The sequence below is a fragment of the Cherax quadricarinatus genome, chromosome 7 (genome assembly GCF_038502225.1).
Source record: "Cherax quadricarinatus isolate ZL_2023a chromosome 7, ASM3850222v1, whole genome shotgun sequence".
In the NCBI taxonomy this organism is placed as follows: domain Eukaryota; kingdom Metazoa; phylum Arthropoda; class Malacostraca; order Decapoda; family Parastacidae; genus Cherax; species Cherax quadricarinatus.
The window spans coordinates 47,381,440-47,395,326 of NC_091298.1; the positions used below are offsets into that span (position 1 = coordinate 47,381,440).

Genomic DNA, 13,887 nt, shown 5'->3' on the forward strand with positions numbered 1-13,887 from the left:
CAACATCCCCACCAACACCTCTGTGTTCACCAGCGTTCCCACCAACATTGTGTTCACCAGCATCTCCACCAACACCGCTGTATTCACCAGCGTCCCCACCAACACCTCTGTGTTTACCAGCGTCCCCACCAACACCACTGTGTTCACCAGCGTCCCCACCAACACCTCTGTGTTCACCAGCGTCCCCACCAACACCTCTGTGTTCACCAGCATCCCCACCAACACCTGTGTTCACCAGCGTCTCCACCAAAAACGACTGTGTTCACCAGCATCCCCACCAACACCTCTGTGTTCACCAGCGTCTCCACCAAAAACGACTGTGTTCACCAGCATCCCCACCAACACCTCTGTGTTCACCAGCGTTCCCACCAACACCTCTTTGTTCATCAGCGTCCCCACCAACACCTCTGTGTTCACCAGCATCCCCACCAACACCTCTGTGTTCACCAGCGTCTCCACCAAAAACGACTGTGTTCACCAGCATCCCCACCAACACCTCTGTGTTCACCAGCGTTCCCACCAACACCTCTTTGTTCATCAGCGTCCCCACCAACACCTCTGTGTTCACCAGCATCCCCACCAACGCCTCTGTGTTCACCAGCGTCCCCACCAACACCTTTGTGTTCGCCAGCATCCCCACCAACATCACTGTGTTCACCGGCGTCCCCACCAACACTACTGTGTTCACCAGCGTCCCCACCAACACCTCTGTGTTCACCAGCGTCCCCACCAACACCTCTGTGTTCACCAGCGTCCCCACCAACACTGTGTTCACCAGCGTCCCCACCAACACTTCTGTGTTCACCAGCGTCCCCACCAACACCTCTGTGTTCACCAGCGTCCCCACCAACACCTCTGTGTTCACCAGCGTCCCCACCACCACCTCTGTGTTCACCAGCATCCATACCAACACCTCTGTGTTCACCAGCGTTCCCACCAACACTGTGTTCACCAGCATCCCCACCAACACCTCTGTGTTCACCAGCGTCCCCACCAACACCTCTGTGTTCACCAGCGTCCCCACCAACACCTCTGTGTTTACCAGCGTCCCCACCAACACCACTGTGTTCACCAGCATCCCCACCAACACCTCTGTGTTCACCAGCGTCTCCACCAAAAACGACTGTGTTCACCAGCATCCCCACCAACACCTCTGTGTTCACCATCGTTCCCACCAACACCTCTTTGTTCATCAGCGTCCCCAACAACACCTCTGTGTTCACAAGCATCCCCACCAACACCTCTGTGTTCACCAGCGTTCCCACCAACACTGTGTTCACCAGCATCCCCACCAACACCTTTGTGTTCGCCAGCATCCCCACCAACATCATTGTGTTCACCGGCGTCCCCACCAACACTACTGTGTTCACCAGCGTCCCCAGCAACACCTCTGTGTTCACCAGCGTCCCCACCAATACCTCTGTTTTCACCAGCGTCCCCACCAACACTGTGTTCACCAGCGTCCCCACCAACACCTCTGTGTTCACCAGCGTCCCCACCAACACCTCTGTGTTCACCAGCGTCCCCACCAACACCTCTGTGTTCACCAGCGTCCCCACCAACACCTCTGTGTTCACGAGCGTTCCCACCAACACCACTGTGTTCACCAGCTTCCCCACCAACACCACTGTGTTCACCAGCGTCCCCACCAACACCTCTGTGTTCACCAGCGTCCCCACCAACACTGTGTTCACCAGCGTCCCCACCAACACTACTGTGTTCACCAGCGTCCATACCAACACCTCTGTGTTCACCACCGTCCCCACCAACAGTGTTCGCCAGCGTCCCCACCAACACCACTGTGTTTACCAGCGTCCCCACCAACACCACTGTGTTCACCAGCGTCCCCACCAACACCTCTGTGTTCACCAGCTTCCCCACCAACACTGTGTTCACCAGCGTCCCCACCAACACCACTGTGTTCACCAGCGTCCCCACCAACACATCTGTGTTCACCAGCGTCCCCACCAACACCACTGTGTTCACCAGCGTCCCCACCAACACCTCTGTGTTCACCAGCGTCCCCACCAACACCTCTGTGTTCACCAGCGTCCCCACCAACACCACTGTGTTCATCAGCGTCCTCACCAACACCACTGTGTTCACCAGCGTCCCCACCAACACCACTGTGTTCACCAGCACCCCCACCAACACCACTGTGTTCAGCAGCGTCCCCACCAACACCACTGTGTTCACCAGCGTCCCCACCAACACCACTGTGTTCACCAGCGTCCCCACCAACACCACTGTGTTCAACAGCGTCCCCACCAACACCACTGTGTTCACCAGCGTCCCCACCAACACCTCTGTGTTCACCAGCGTCCCCACCAACACCTGTGTTCACCAGCGTCCCCACCAACACTTTGTTCACCAGCATCCCCATCAACAATTCTGTTTTCTCCAGCGTCCCCACCAACACCTCTGTGTTCACCAGCGTCCCCACCAACACCTCTGTGTTCACCAGCGTCCCCACCAACACCTCTGTGTTCACCAGCGTCCCCACCAACACCTCTGTGTTCACCAGCGTCCCCACCAACACCTCTGTGTTCTCCAGCATCCATACCAACACCTCTGTGTTCACCAGCGTTCCCACCAACACTGTGTTCACCAGCATCTCCACCAACACCGCTGTATTCACCAGCGTCCCCACCAACACCTCTGTGTTTACCAGGGTCCCCACCAACACCACTGTGTTCACCAGCGTCCCCACCAACACCTCTGTGTTCACCAGCGTCCCCACCAACACCTCTGTGTTCACCAGCATCCCCACCAACACCTCTGTGTTCACCAGCGTCTCCACCAAAAACGACTGTGTTCACCAGCATCCCCACCAACACCTCTGTGTTCACCAGCGTTCCCACCAACACCTCTTTGTTCATCAGCGTCCCCACCAACACCTCTGTGTTCACCAACATCCCCACCAACACCTCTGTGTTCACCAGCGTTCCCACCAACACTGTGTTCACCAGCATCTCCACCAACACCGCTGTATTCACCAGCGTCCCCACCAACACCTCTGTGTTTACCAGCGTCCCCACCAACACCACTGTGTTCACCAGCGTCCCCACCAACACCTCTGTGTTCACCAGCGTCCCCACCAACACCTCTGTGTTCACCAGCATCCCCACCAACACCTGTGTTCACCAGCGTCTCCACCAAAAACGACTGTGTTCACCAGCATCCCCACCAACACCTCTGTGTTCACCAGCGTCTCCACCAAAAACGACTGTGTTCACCAGCATCCCCACCAACACCTCTGTGTTCACCAGCGTTCCCACCAACACCTCTTTGTTCATCAGCGTCCCCACCAACACCTCTGTGTTCACCAGCATCCCCACCAACACCTCTGTGTTCACCAGCGTCTCCACCAAAAACGACTGTGTTCACCAGCATCCCCACCAACACCTCTGTGTTCACCAGCGTTCCCACCAACACCTCTTTGTTCATCAGCGTCCCCACCAACACCTCTGTGTTCACCAGCATCCCCACCAACGCCTCTGTGTTCACCAGCGTCCCCACCAACACCTTTGTGTTCGCCAGCATCCCCACCAACATCACTGTGTTCACCGGCGTCCCCACCAACACTACTGTGTTCACCAGCGTCCCCACCAACACCTCTGTGTTCACCAGCGTCCCCACCAACACCTCTGTGTTCACCAGCGTCCCCACCAACACTGTGTTCACCAGCGTCCCCACCAACACCTCTGTGTTCACCAGCGTCCCCACCAACACCTCTGTGTTCACCAGCGTCCCTACCAACACCACTGTGTTCACCAGCGTCCCCACCAACACCTCTGTAGACAAATTTGGGTAAAAATTCACCTCTGACATTAACCTCTTGCTTCCTCTGCCTCGACTTAACTTCTTCATGTATGAGAACAGTTTGTTCAAACATTGACTTGGCATGTCCCTGGGCGGCCGTCTGAGTGCTATCATGACCAACATATTCACTGAGATCCTTAAAACAGAAAGATTATTGTGCAAGTAAGGTATACGATACCGACAAGATGAAAATTAAGACACATATGGGTATCTATCGCCCACAGGATGGGTATGGGGTGCATAATAAAGATATTAAACTAACTATGGGTTTACCGGGGGTCAACGCCCCCGCGGCTCGGTCTGTGACCAGGCCTCGTTAGGTCAGTGTCCCAGGATGCGACGCACACCAGTCGACTAACACCCAGGTACACATTTTACTGATGGGGAACATAGACAACAGGTGGAAAGAAACACGTCCAATGTTTCTACTCTGGCTGGGAATCGAACCCAGACCCTCACCGTGTGAAGCGAGAGCGTTAACCACCAGGCCACCAGAGCGCCCCCCCCCCCTTTGTTAACTTTCAAAAAGATTCCTCTCCATCTTCCTATATCATGAACGTTATGGGTGTGTGAATGACATGTTGGCCATATACCCTGCATGTTTAGATTTCCATGACCTGAGTAGGATCACTTCCGCTGAGCTCCTTCAGATTCACTCTGGAGCTTGCGAGTGAGGGCAGACTTTCCTTTTTGACGTCCTAATTTGCATAACACCTGCAAGTCATACATTTTTCTTCAAAATATAGAGAGCCCACTGATAAGCATGACCTCACCACAACCACATATCAGGAGAGTAGTAATTAGATTCTTTCCTAAGAATCTAAGCATATTCAGTCTGGAAATTCTCAAGAAGTAACGCTCTCACATCACACAAGCTTGCATATGTCTCCATCCTCCCTCCATTTTCATGGAGCACTATAGATGCAGTGCTCTTCCATCCGACATGCCACTCCCACTGTAAGCATTTAGTACTCCCATGTAGTGGAGTAGTCAATCCAGGCTCACCAGGAGTGACATCAACGTCACTACTGTAGCTACAACAAACCAGCAAAAGATCCTCTACATCTCTCAGTTTCTTATGCTAGGCTCTGCAAAATTTCGTAGGGACACTGAAATAAGTACTTAGGAGAAACTGAAGTAATCTGTTGATCAGGAGAAGTACACGCAGACACCACGCTCAACTCCACCTGACGTGTGTGTGTACTCGCCTGTTTGTGGTTGCAGGGGTCGAGACACAGCTCCTGACCCCGCCTCTTCGCTGGTCTCTACTATGTCTTCTCCCTGCTCCAAGAACTTTATCGTATCTTTTCTTAAGGCTATGTATGGATCCTATATCACTTTCCAGATTGTTCCACTTCCTGACAACTCTGTGACTGAAAAAAAAAATACTTCCTAACATCCCTGTGACTCATCTGAGTTTTCAACTTCTATTTGTGATCCCTTGTTACTGTCCTATCTCTGGAACATTCTGTCCCTATCCATCTTGTCAGTTCCACTTAGTATTTTATATGTCTTTATCTTGTCCTCTCTATTCCTCCCGTCCTCCAGTGTCATCAGGTTGATTTCCTTTAACTTCTCCTCGTAAGATTTGTTGCAAACCTTTGCACTTTCTCTAATTTCATAACGTATTTGAACAGGTGTGGGTTCCAGACTAGTGCTGCGTACTCCAATATGGGCCTTACGTACATGGTATATAGTGTCGTGAATGACTCCTTAACTTACGTGTGTGTGTATGCACTCACCCAATTGTGGTTGCAAGGGTCGATCCATAGCTCCTGGCCCCGCCTCTTCACTGGCCGCCACTAGGAACACTCACTCCGTGCTCCATGAGTTGTATCATACCTGTTCTCAAAGCTATGTATGGTACCTGTGTGTGTCAATATTTTAACTTCATAATATTGACTTCTGGCAATCTAAAGAGCTACAAAAAACGTAGCATTTGTTATTCTAAGTTGTGTTACCGTACATATACATATATATATTTACGTATTATCAACCGCCAGTACCGAAATAACATAGTACTGATGGATACGTAAGGTAACAAGACCACTGGTATCAGCAAGCATGAAGGGTAAGTTAGAGTCGAGTGTGCTAGCACAAGACATGCTTCCTCTGCCCTACCAGCCTCCCTTCACTAACCTGTTTCTTACGCAACTCTCACCACACCAACCACCGCTTTCCCTCATTCTCCAATTTTATAATAAACTATTATTATTATTATTATTATTATTATTATTATTATTATTATTATTATTATTATTATTATTATTATTATTATTATTTTTATTATTATTATTATTATTATTATTATTATTATTATTATTATTATTATTATTGAGACAACAGTAACGATGTGCACGATTAGGGTAACTAGCGACATGGTCCTCAGACAAATAGAGAAATTAAAACCTAACAAATCCTCAGGCTCTGTTGAACTGTTTGCGAGGGTTTTAAAAGAGGAACTTAACTAATCTTTGGCTAATCTTTTCAACATATCACTACAAACTGGCATAGTGCCTGATAAGTGGAAAATGGCAAATGTGATACCTATTTACAAGGCAGGTGACAGGTCCTCAGCTTAGAACTATAGACCAATAAGCCTTACCTCCATAGTGGAAAAATTTGTGGAATCAATAATTGCAGAAGCAATTCGTAGCCATCCGGCATAAATTGATTAATGAATCTCAACACGGTTTTACAAAGGGGCGTTCCTGTCTTACGAATTTAATAACTTTCTTCACTAAGGTATTTGAGGAGGTAGATCATGGTAATGAATATGATATTGTGTACATGAACTTCAGTAAGACTTTCGATAGAATTCCACATCAGAAACTATTGAGAAAACTTAAGGCACACGGAATAAGAGGAGAAATGTTTTCCTGGGTAGAGGCATGGCTGACAAATAGGCAGCAGAGAGTTTACATAAATGGGGAGAAATCAGAATGGGGGCACGTCACGAGCGGTGTTCCTCAGGTGTTGGGACCCTTATTGTTCACAATCTACATAAACGACATAGATGAGGGAATAAATAGCGACATAAGCAAATTTGTTGATGGCACCAAAATTGATCGTCCAATTCATTCTAATGAGGACATTAGAGAACTCCAGGATGATTTAAATAGGCTGATACAGTGGTCGGAGAAGTGGCAGATACAGTTTAATATTGACAAATGCAAAGTTCTAAATGTTGGACAGGAAAATAACCATGCGACATATAAATTAAATAATGTATATCTTAATATTACAGATTGCGAAAAAGATTTAGGAGGTATGGTTAGCAGTAATCTGAAGCCAAGTGTTCACAATAAGTGTTCGCAATAAAGCTAAGTATAAGTAATAGAAACCATCAGGTTGTTCTTCAACTCTATATATCCTTGGTTAGGCCTCGTTTAGATTATGCTGCGCGGTTTTGGTCACCGTATTACAGAATGGATATAAATGCACTGGAAAACGTAGAGGGGATGACAAAGTTGATCCCATGTATCAGAAATCTTCCCTATGAGGACAGACTGAGGGCCCTGAATCTGCACTATCTAGAAAGGCGTAGAATTAGGGGGGATATGATTGAGGTGTATAAATGGAAAGCAGGAATTAATAAAGGGGATGTAAATAGCGTACTAAAAATATCTGACATAGACAGGACTCGCAGCAGTGGTTTTAAATTGGAAAAGTTCAGATTCAGGAAGGATATAGGAAAGCACTGGTTTGGTAATAGAGTTGTGGAGGAGTGGAACAAACTCCCAAGTACCGTCGTAGAAGCTAAGACGTTGTGTAGTTTTAAAAATAGGTTGGATAAATACATGAGTGGGTGTGAGTTGGACCTGACTAGCTTGTGCTACTAAGTCGGATGCACTGCTCCTCCCTTAAGTGACGTTTCTAACCTGACTAGGTCAAGGCGTTGGCTTAAACCGGTGGGAGAATTGGACCTGCCTCGCATAGGCCAGTAGGCCTGTTGCAGTATTCGTTCTTATGTGAGTCTCCCTGAAGATGACAGCCGATTCCTTGGACTCTGTCAGTGGTAAATAGAGGGTCATTGTAGTTAAACATGTGTAGTCCCATGATAGTATAGCATGGTGACTGCAGGTTAACACGTGGCTGACCTGTGATGTTTATCACTGGGCTCTCCTGCGTCATGAACCACAGGACTCTCCTCTTGATGTCCTTGACTGACCTCCTCGTATCATTCTCTCTCTCTCTCTCTCTCTCTCTCTCTCTCTCTCTCCCTGTCTCTCGAACCCCATCCCATAACATCACCAAGGAGGGAGCACCACCCTCTGACATCACCAAGAATCATCATAAACTGACGTCACCGGAAGGAAGGAAGGCAGCATCATCCACTGACGTCACTAGTGAGGGAGTACTACTCACTGACAAGAACAGGGGGGCCAACACCACCCACTGGCATCAACAGGGAGGCTGCACCACCCACTGACATCAACAGGGAGGCTGCACCACCCACTGACATCAACAGGGAAGCAACACCACCCACTGACATCAACAGGGAAGCTGCACCACGCACTGACATCAACAGGGAGGCAGCACTACCCACTGACATCAACAGGGAGGCAACACCACCCACTGACATCAACAGGGAGGCTGCGCCACCCACTGACATCAGCAGGGAGGCAACACCACCCACTGACATCAACAGGGAGGCAACACCACCCACTGACATAAACAGGGAGGCTGCACCACCCACTGACATCAACAGGGAGGCAACACCACCCACTGACATCAACAGGGGAGCAACGCCACCCACTGACATAAACAGGGAGGCAGCACCACCCTTTGACATCAACAGGGAGGCAGTACCACCCACTAACGTCAACAGGGAGGCAGCACCACACAACATCAACAGGGAGGCAGCACCATCCACTGACATCACCAGGGAGGCAGCACCACCCACTGACATTAACAGGGAGGCAGCACCACCCACTGACATCAACAGGGAGGCAGCACCACCAACTGACATCAACAGGGAGGCAGCACCACCCACTGACATCAACAGGGGGGCAACGCCACCCACTGACATAAACAGGAGGCAGCACCACCCCTTGACATCAACAGGGAGGCAGTACCACTCACTAACGTCAACAGGGAGGCAGCACCACACATTAACATCACCAGGGAGGCAGCACCACCCACTGACATTAACAGGGAGGCAGCACCACCCACTGACATCAACAGGGAGGCAGCACCACCAACTGACATCAACAGGGAGGCAGCACCACCCACTGACATCAACAGGGAGGCAGTACCACCCACTGGCGTCAACAGGGAGGCAGAACCACCCACTAACGTCAACAGTGAGGCAGCACCACACATTAACATCAGTAGGGAGGCAGCACCACCCACTGACATCAACAGGGAGGCAGCACCACCCACTGACATCGAAGGGAAGGAGCACCACCCACTGACATCAACAGGGAGGCAGCACCACCCACTGACATCAACAGGGAGGCAGCACCACCAACTGACATCAACAGGGAGGCAGCACCACCCACTGACATCAACAGGGAGGCAGTACCACCCACTGGCGTCAACAGGGAGGCAGAACCACCCACTAGCGTCAACAGTGAGGCAGCACCACACATTAACATCAATAGGGAGGCAGCACCACCCACTGACATCAACAGGGAGGCAGCACCACCCACTGACATCGAAGGGAAGGAGCACCACCCACTGACATCAACAGGGAGGCAGCACCACCAACTGACATCAACAGGGAGGCAGCACCACCCACTGACATCAACAGGGGGGCAACGCCACCCACTGACATAAACAGGAGGCAGCACCACCCCTTGACATCAACAGGGAGGCAGTACCACTCACTAACGTCAACAGGGAGGCAGCACTACACATTAACATCACCAGGGAGGCAGCACCACCCACTGACATTAACAGGGAGGCAGCACCACCCACTGACATCAACAGGGAGGCAGCACCACCAACTGACATCAACAGGGAGGCAGCACCACCCACTGACATCAACAGGGAGGCAGTACCACCCACTGGCGTCAACAGGGAGGCAGAACCACCCACTAACGTCAACAGTGAGGCAGCACCACACATTAACATCAGTAGGGAGGCAGCACCACCCACTGACATCAACAGGGAGGCAGCACCACCCACTGACATCGAAGGGAAGGAGCACCACCCACTGACATTAACAGGGAGGCAGCACCACCCACTGACATCAACAGGGAGGCAGCACCACCAACTGACATCAACAGGGAGGCAGCACCACCCACTGACATCAACAGGGAGGCAGTACCACCCACTGGCGTCAACAGGGAGGCAGAACCACCCACTAGCGTCAACAGTGAGGCAGCACCACACATTAACATCAATAGGGAGGCAGCACCACCCACTGACATCAACAGGGAGGCAGCACCACCCACTGACATCGAAGGGAAGGAGCACCACCCACTGACATCAAGAGGGAGGCAGCACCACCCACTGACATCAACAGGGAGGCAGCACTACCCATTGACATCAACAGGGAGGCAGCACCACCCACTGACATCAACAGGGAGGCAGCCCTACCCACTGACATCAACAGGGAGGCAGCACTACCCACTGACATTAACAGGGAGGCAGCACTACCCACTGACATCAACAGGGAGGCAGCACTACCCACTGACATCAACAAGGAGGCAGCACTACCCACTGACATCAGCAGGGAGGCAGCACTACCCACTGACATCAACAGGGAGGCAGCACTACCCACTGATATCAACAGGGAGGCAGCACCACCCACTGACATCAACAGGGAGGCAGCACTACCCACTGACATTAACAGGGAGGCAGCACCACCCACTGACATCAACGGGGAGGCATCACTACCCACTGACATTAACAGGGAGGCAGCAGTACCCACTGACATCAACAGGGAGGCAGCAGTACCCACTGACATCAACAGGGAGGCAGCACTACTCACTGACATTAACAGGGAGGCAGCACCACCCACTGACATCAACAGGGAGGCAGCACCACCCACTGACATCAACAGGGACGCAGCACTACTCACTGACATTAACAGGGACGCAGCAGTACCCACTGACATCAACAAGGAGGCAGCAGTACCCACTGACTTCAACAGGGAGGCAGCACTACTCACTGACATTAACAGGGAGGCAGCACCACCCACTGACATCAACAGGGAGGCAGCACCACCCACTGACATCAACAGGGACGCAGCACTACTCACTGACATTAACAGGGAGGCAGCACCACCCACTGACATCAACAGGGACGCAGCACTACTCACTGACATTAACAGGGACGCAGCAGTACCCACTGACATCAACAAGGAGGCAGCAGTACCCACTGACTTCAACAGGGAGGCAGCACTGCCCACTGACATCAACAGGGAGGCAGCACTATCCACTGACATCAACAGGGAGGCAGCACTACTCACTGACATCAGGGAGGCAGAATCACCCACTGACATCAACGGGGAGGAAGCAGCACCCACTGACATCAACAGGGAGGCAGCACCACCCACTGACATCAACAAGGAGGCAACACCACCCACTGACATCAACAAGGAGGCAACACCACCCACTGACATCAGCAGGGAGGCAGCTCCACCCACTTATATCAGGGAGAAAAACCAAGACACTGAACAATAACACAAGACAATGAACAGTAAAGCCAATAAACTAGGTTGCCTGCTTTACTGGGTTTAAAGGTTCGACCACAAGAGTTATTAAGGCTGTGTCTGCTGTACGTCACCAGTCACACATAGTACTTATAATGATACCTTTATTAAGGATTAAATTAAACTGTTTATATAGTGGAAGATACGTACCTCTTAGTGTATATACACTGATGCACACCTCAGTGTATATGCACTGAGATACACATATATCAGTATATATACACTGAGAAATACACATCTCAGTATATATACACTGAGATACACATATCGGTATATATTTACACAGAGATACACCTCTCGGTGAATCTCAGTGTACATATAGTGACATACGTACCTGATATATAATACACTGACATACACACACCTCTCGGTATATAGGCTTGCTTCCACACGCATTGTTGCGGTGTTCCAGACCATGGAGTTGAACTCTTCTCCTGGCTCAGGGACTGACCACCTCAGATCCCTTTTTCTCCAAAGTTGATGGATTGATTACATCATCTTTCACCACTACAGCTGCTCCTATATTTGACTGAGGAAGCTTACTGTGTAGGTGAATTGTTTAAACAATACAGATACCCAACTTTACTGTTGTTTGTTGCAGGTGAGCAGAGAGATGGAGGAACGACTGACGTCACTGGAAGTGTCAGACGTCAAGCTCGTCGACCTGACATCATCTCTCATTCCCACCCTCATACAGCACTTTACTAAGACCCCCAGGGTAAGAGTTCCTGAGACGCCAGGGTAAGATAGTTCTTGAGACCCCAGGGTAAGGTAGTTCCTGAGACCCCAGGGTACGATAGTTCCTGAGACCCCAGGGTAAGATAGTTTCCGAAACCCCAGGGTGAGGTAGTTCCTGAGACCCCAGGGGAATAGTTCCTGAGACCCCAGGGTAAGATAGTTCCTGAAACCCCAGGGTAAGATAGTTCTTGAGACCCCAGGGTAAGATAGTTCCTGAGACCCCAGGGTAAGATAGTTCCTGAGATCCCAGGGTAAGATAGTTCCTGAGACCCCAGGGTACGCTAGTTCCTGAGACCCCAGGGTAAGATAGCTCCTGAGACCCCAGGGTAAGATAGTTCCTGATACCCCAGGGTAAGGTAGTTCCTGAAACCCCAGGGTAAGATAGTTCTTGAGGCCCCAGGGTAAGATAGTTTCTGAAACCCCACGGTAAGGCAGTTCCTGAGACCCCAGGGTAATAGTTCCTGAGACCCCAGGGTAAGATAGTTCCTGAGACCCCAGGGTAAGGTAGTTCCTGAGACCCCAGGGTAAGTTAGTTCTTGAGACCGCAGGGTACCTAAAGTCGGTTCCTGACCAGCCGGGCTGTGGCTCGTACGTTGGTTTGCGTGCAGCCAGCAGCAACAGCCTGGTTGATCAGGCTCTGATCCACCAGGAGGCCTGGTGACAGACCGGGCCGCGGGGGCGTTGACCCCCGGAACTCTCTCCAGATAAACTCCAGGTAAGATAGTTCCTGAGACTCCAGGGTACAATAGTTCTTGAGACCCCAGGGTAAGATAGTTCCTGAGACCCCAGGGTAAGATAGTTACTAACACCATCACCATGGTAAGATAGTTACTAACACCACCATAGTAAGATAGTTACTAACCACCATGGTAAGATAGTTATTAACACCACCATGGTAAGATAGTCACTAACACCACCATGGTAAGATAGTTACTAACACCACCATGGTAAGATAGTCACTAACACCACCATGGTAAGATAGTTACTAACACCACCATGGTAAGATAGTTACTAACACCACCATGGTAAGATAGTCACTAACACCACCATGGTAAGATAGTCACTAACACCACCGTGGTAAGATAGTTACTAACACTACCAGAGTAAGATAGTCACTAACACCACCATCGTCACTAACACCACCATGGTAAGATAGTTACTAACGCCACCATGGTAAGATAGTCACTAACACCACCATGGTAAGATAGTTACTAAAACCACCATGGTAAGATAGTCACTAACACCACCATGGTAAGATAGTCACTAACACTACCAGAGTAAGATAGTCACTAACACCACCATGGTAAGATAGTTACTAATACTACCATGGTAAGATAGTCACTAACACTACCAGAGTAAGATAGTCATTAACACCACCATGGTAATATAGTCACTAACACTACCAGAGTAAGATAGTTACTAACTACCAGAGTAAGATAGTCACTAACACCACCATAGTAAGATAGTTACTAACACCATCATGGTAAGATAGTTGCTAACACCACCATGGTAAGATAGTCACTAACACCACCATGGTAAGATAGTTACTAACACCACCATGGTAAGATAGTTACTAACACCACCATGGTAAGATAGTTACTAACACCACCATGGTAAGATAGTTACTAACACCACCATGGTAAGATAGTTACTAACACCACCAT

The 13,887-nt window shown here is 50.0% G+C and overlaps 1 protein-coding gene across 2 annotated transcripts in view; it reads left to right on the plus strand.

The window, feature by feature from the left end:
- Positions 1-13,887, plus strand: part of LOC128687034 (uncharacterized) — a 197,515-nt gene that overhangs the window by 165,857 nt on the left and 17,771 nt on the right. For both annotated transcript variants that reach the window (XM_070082410.1, XM_070082411.1), the window contains one exon: positions 12,087-12,203. In XM_070082410.1, coding sequence (XP_069938511.1) covers positions 12,087-12,203 — 117 coding nt within the window. The remainder of the gene's footprint in view (positions 1-12,086; positions 12,204-13,887) is intronic.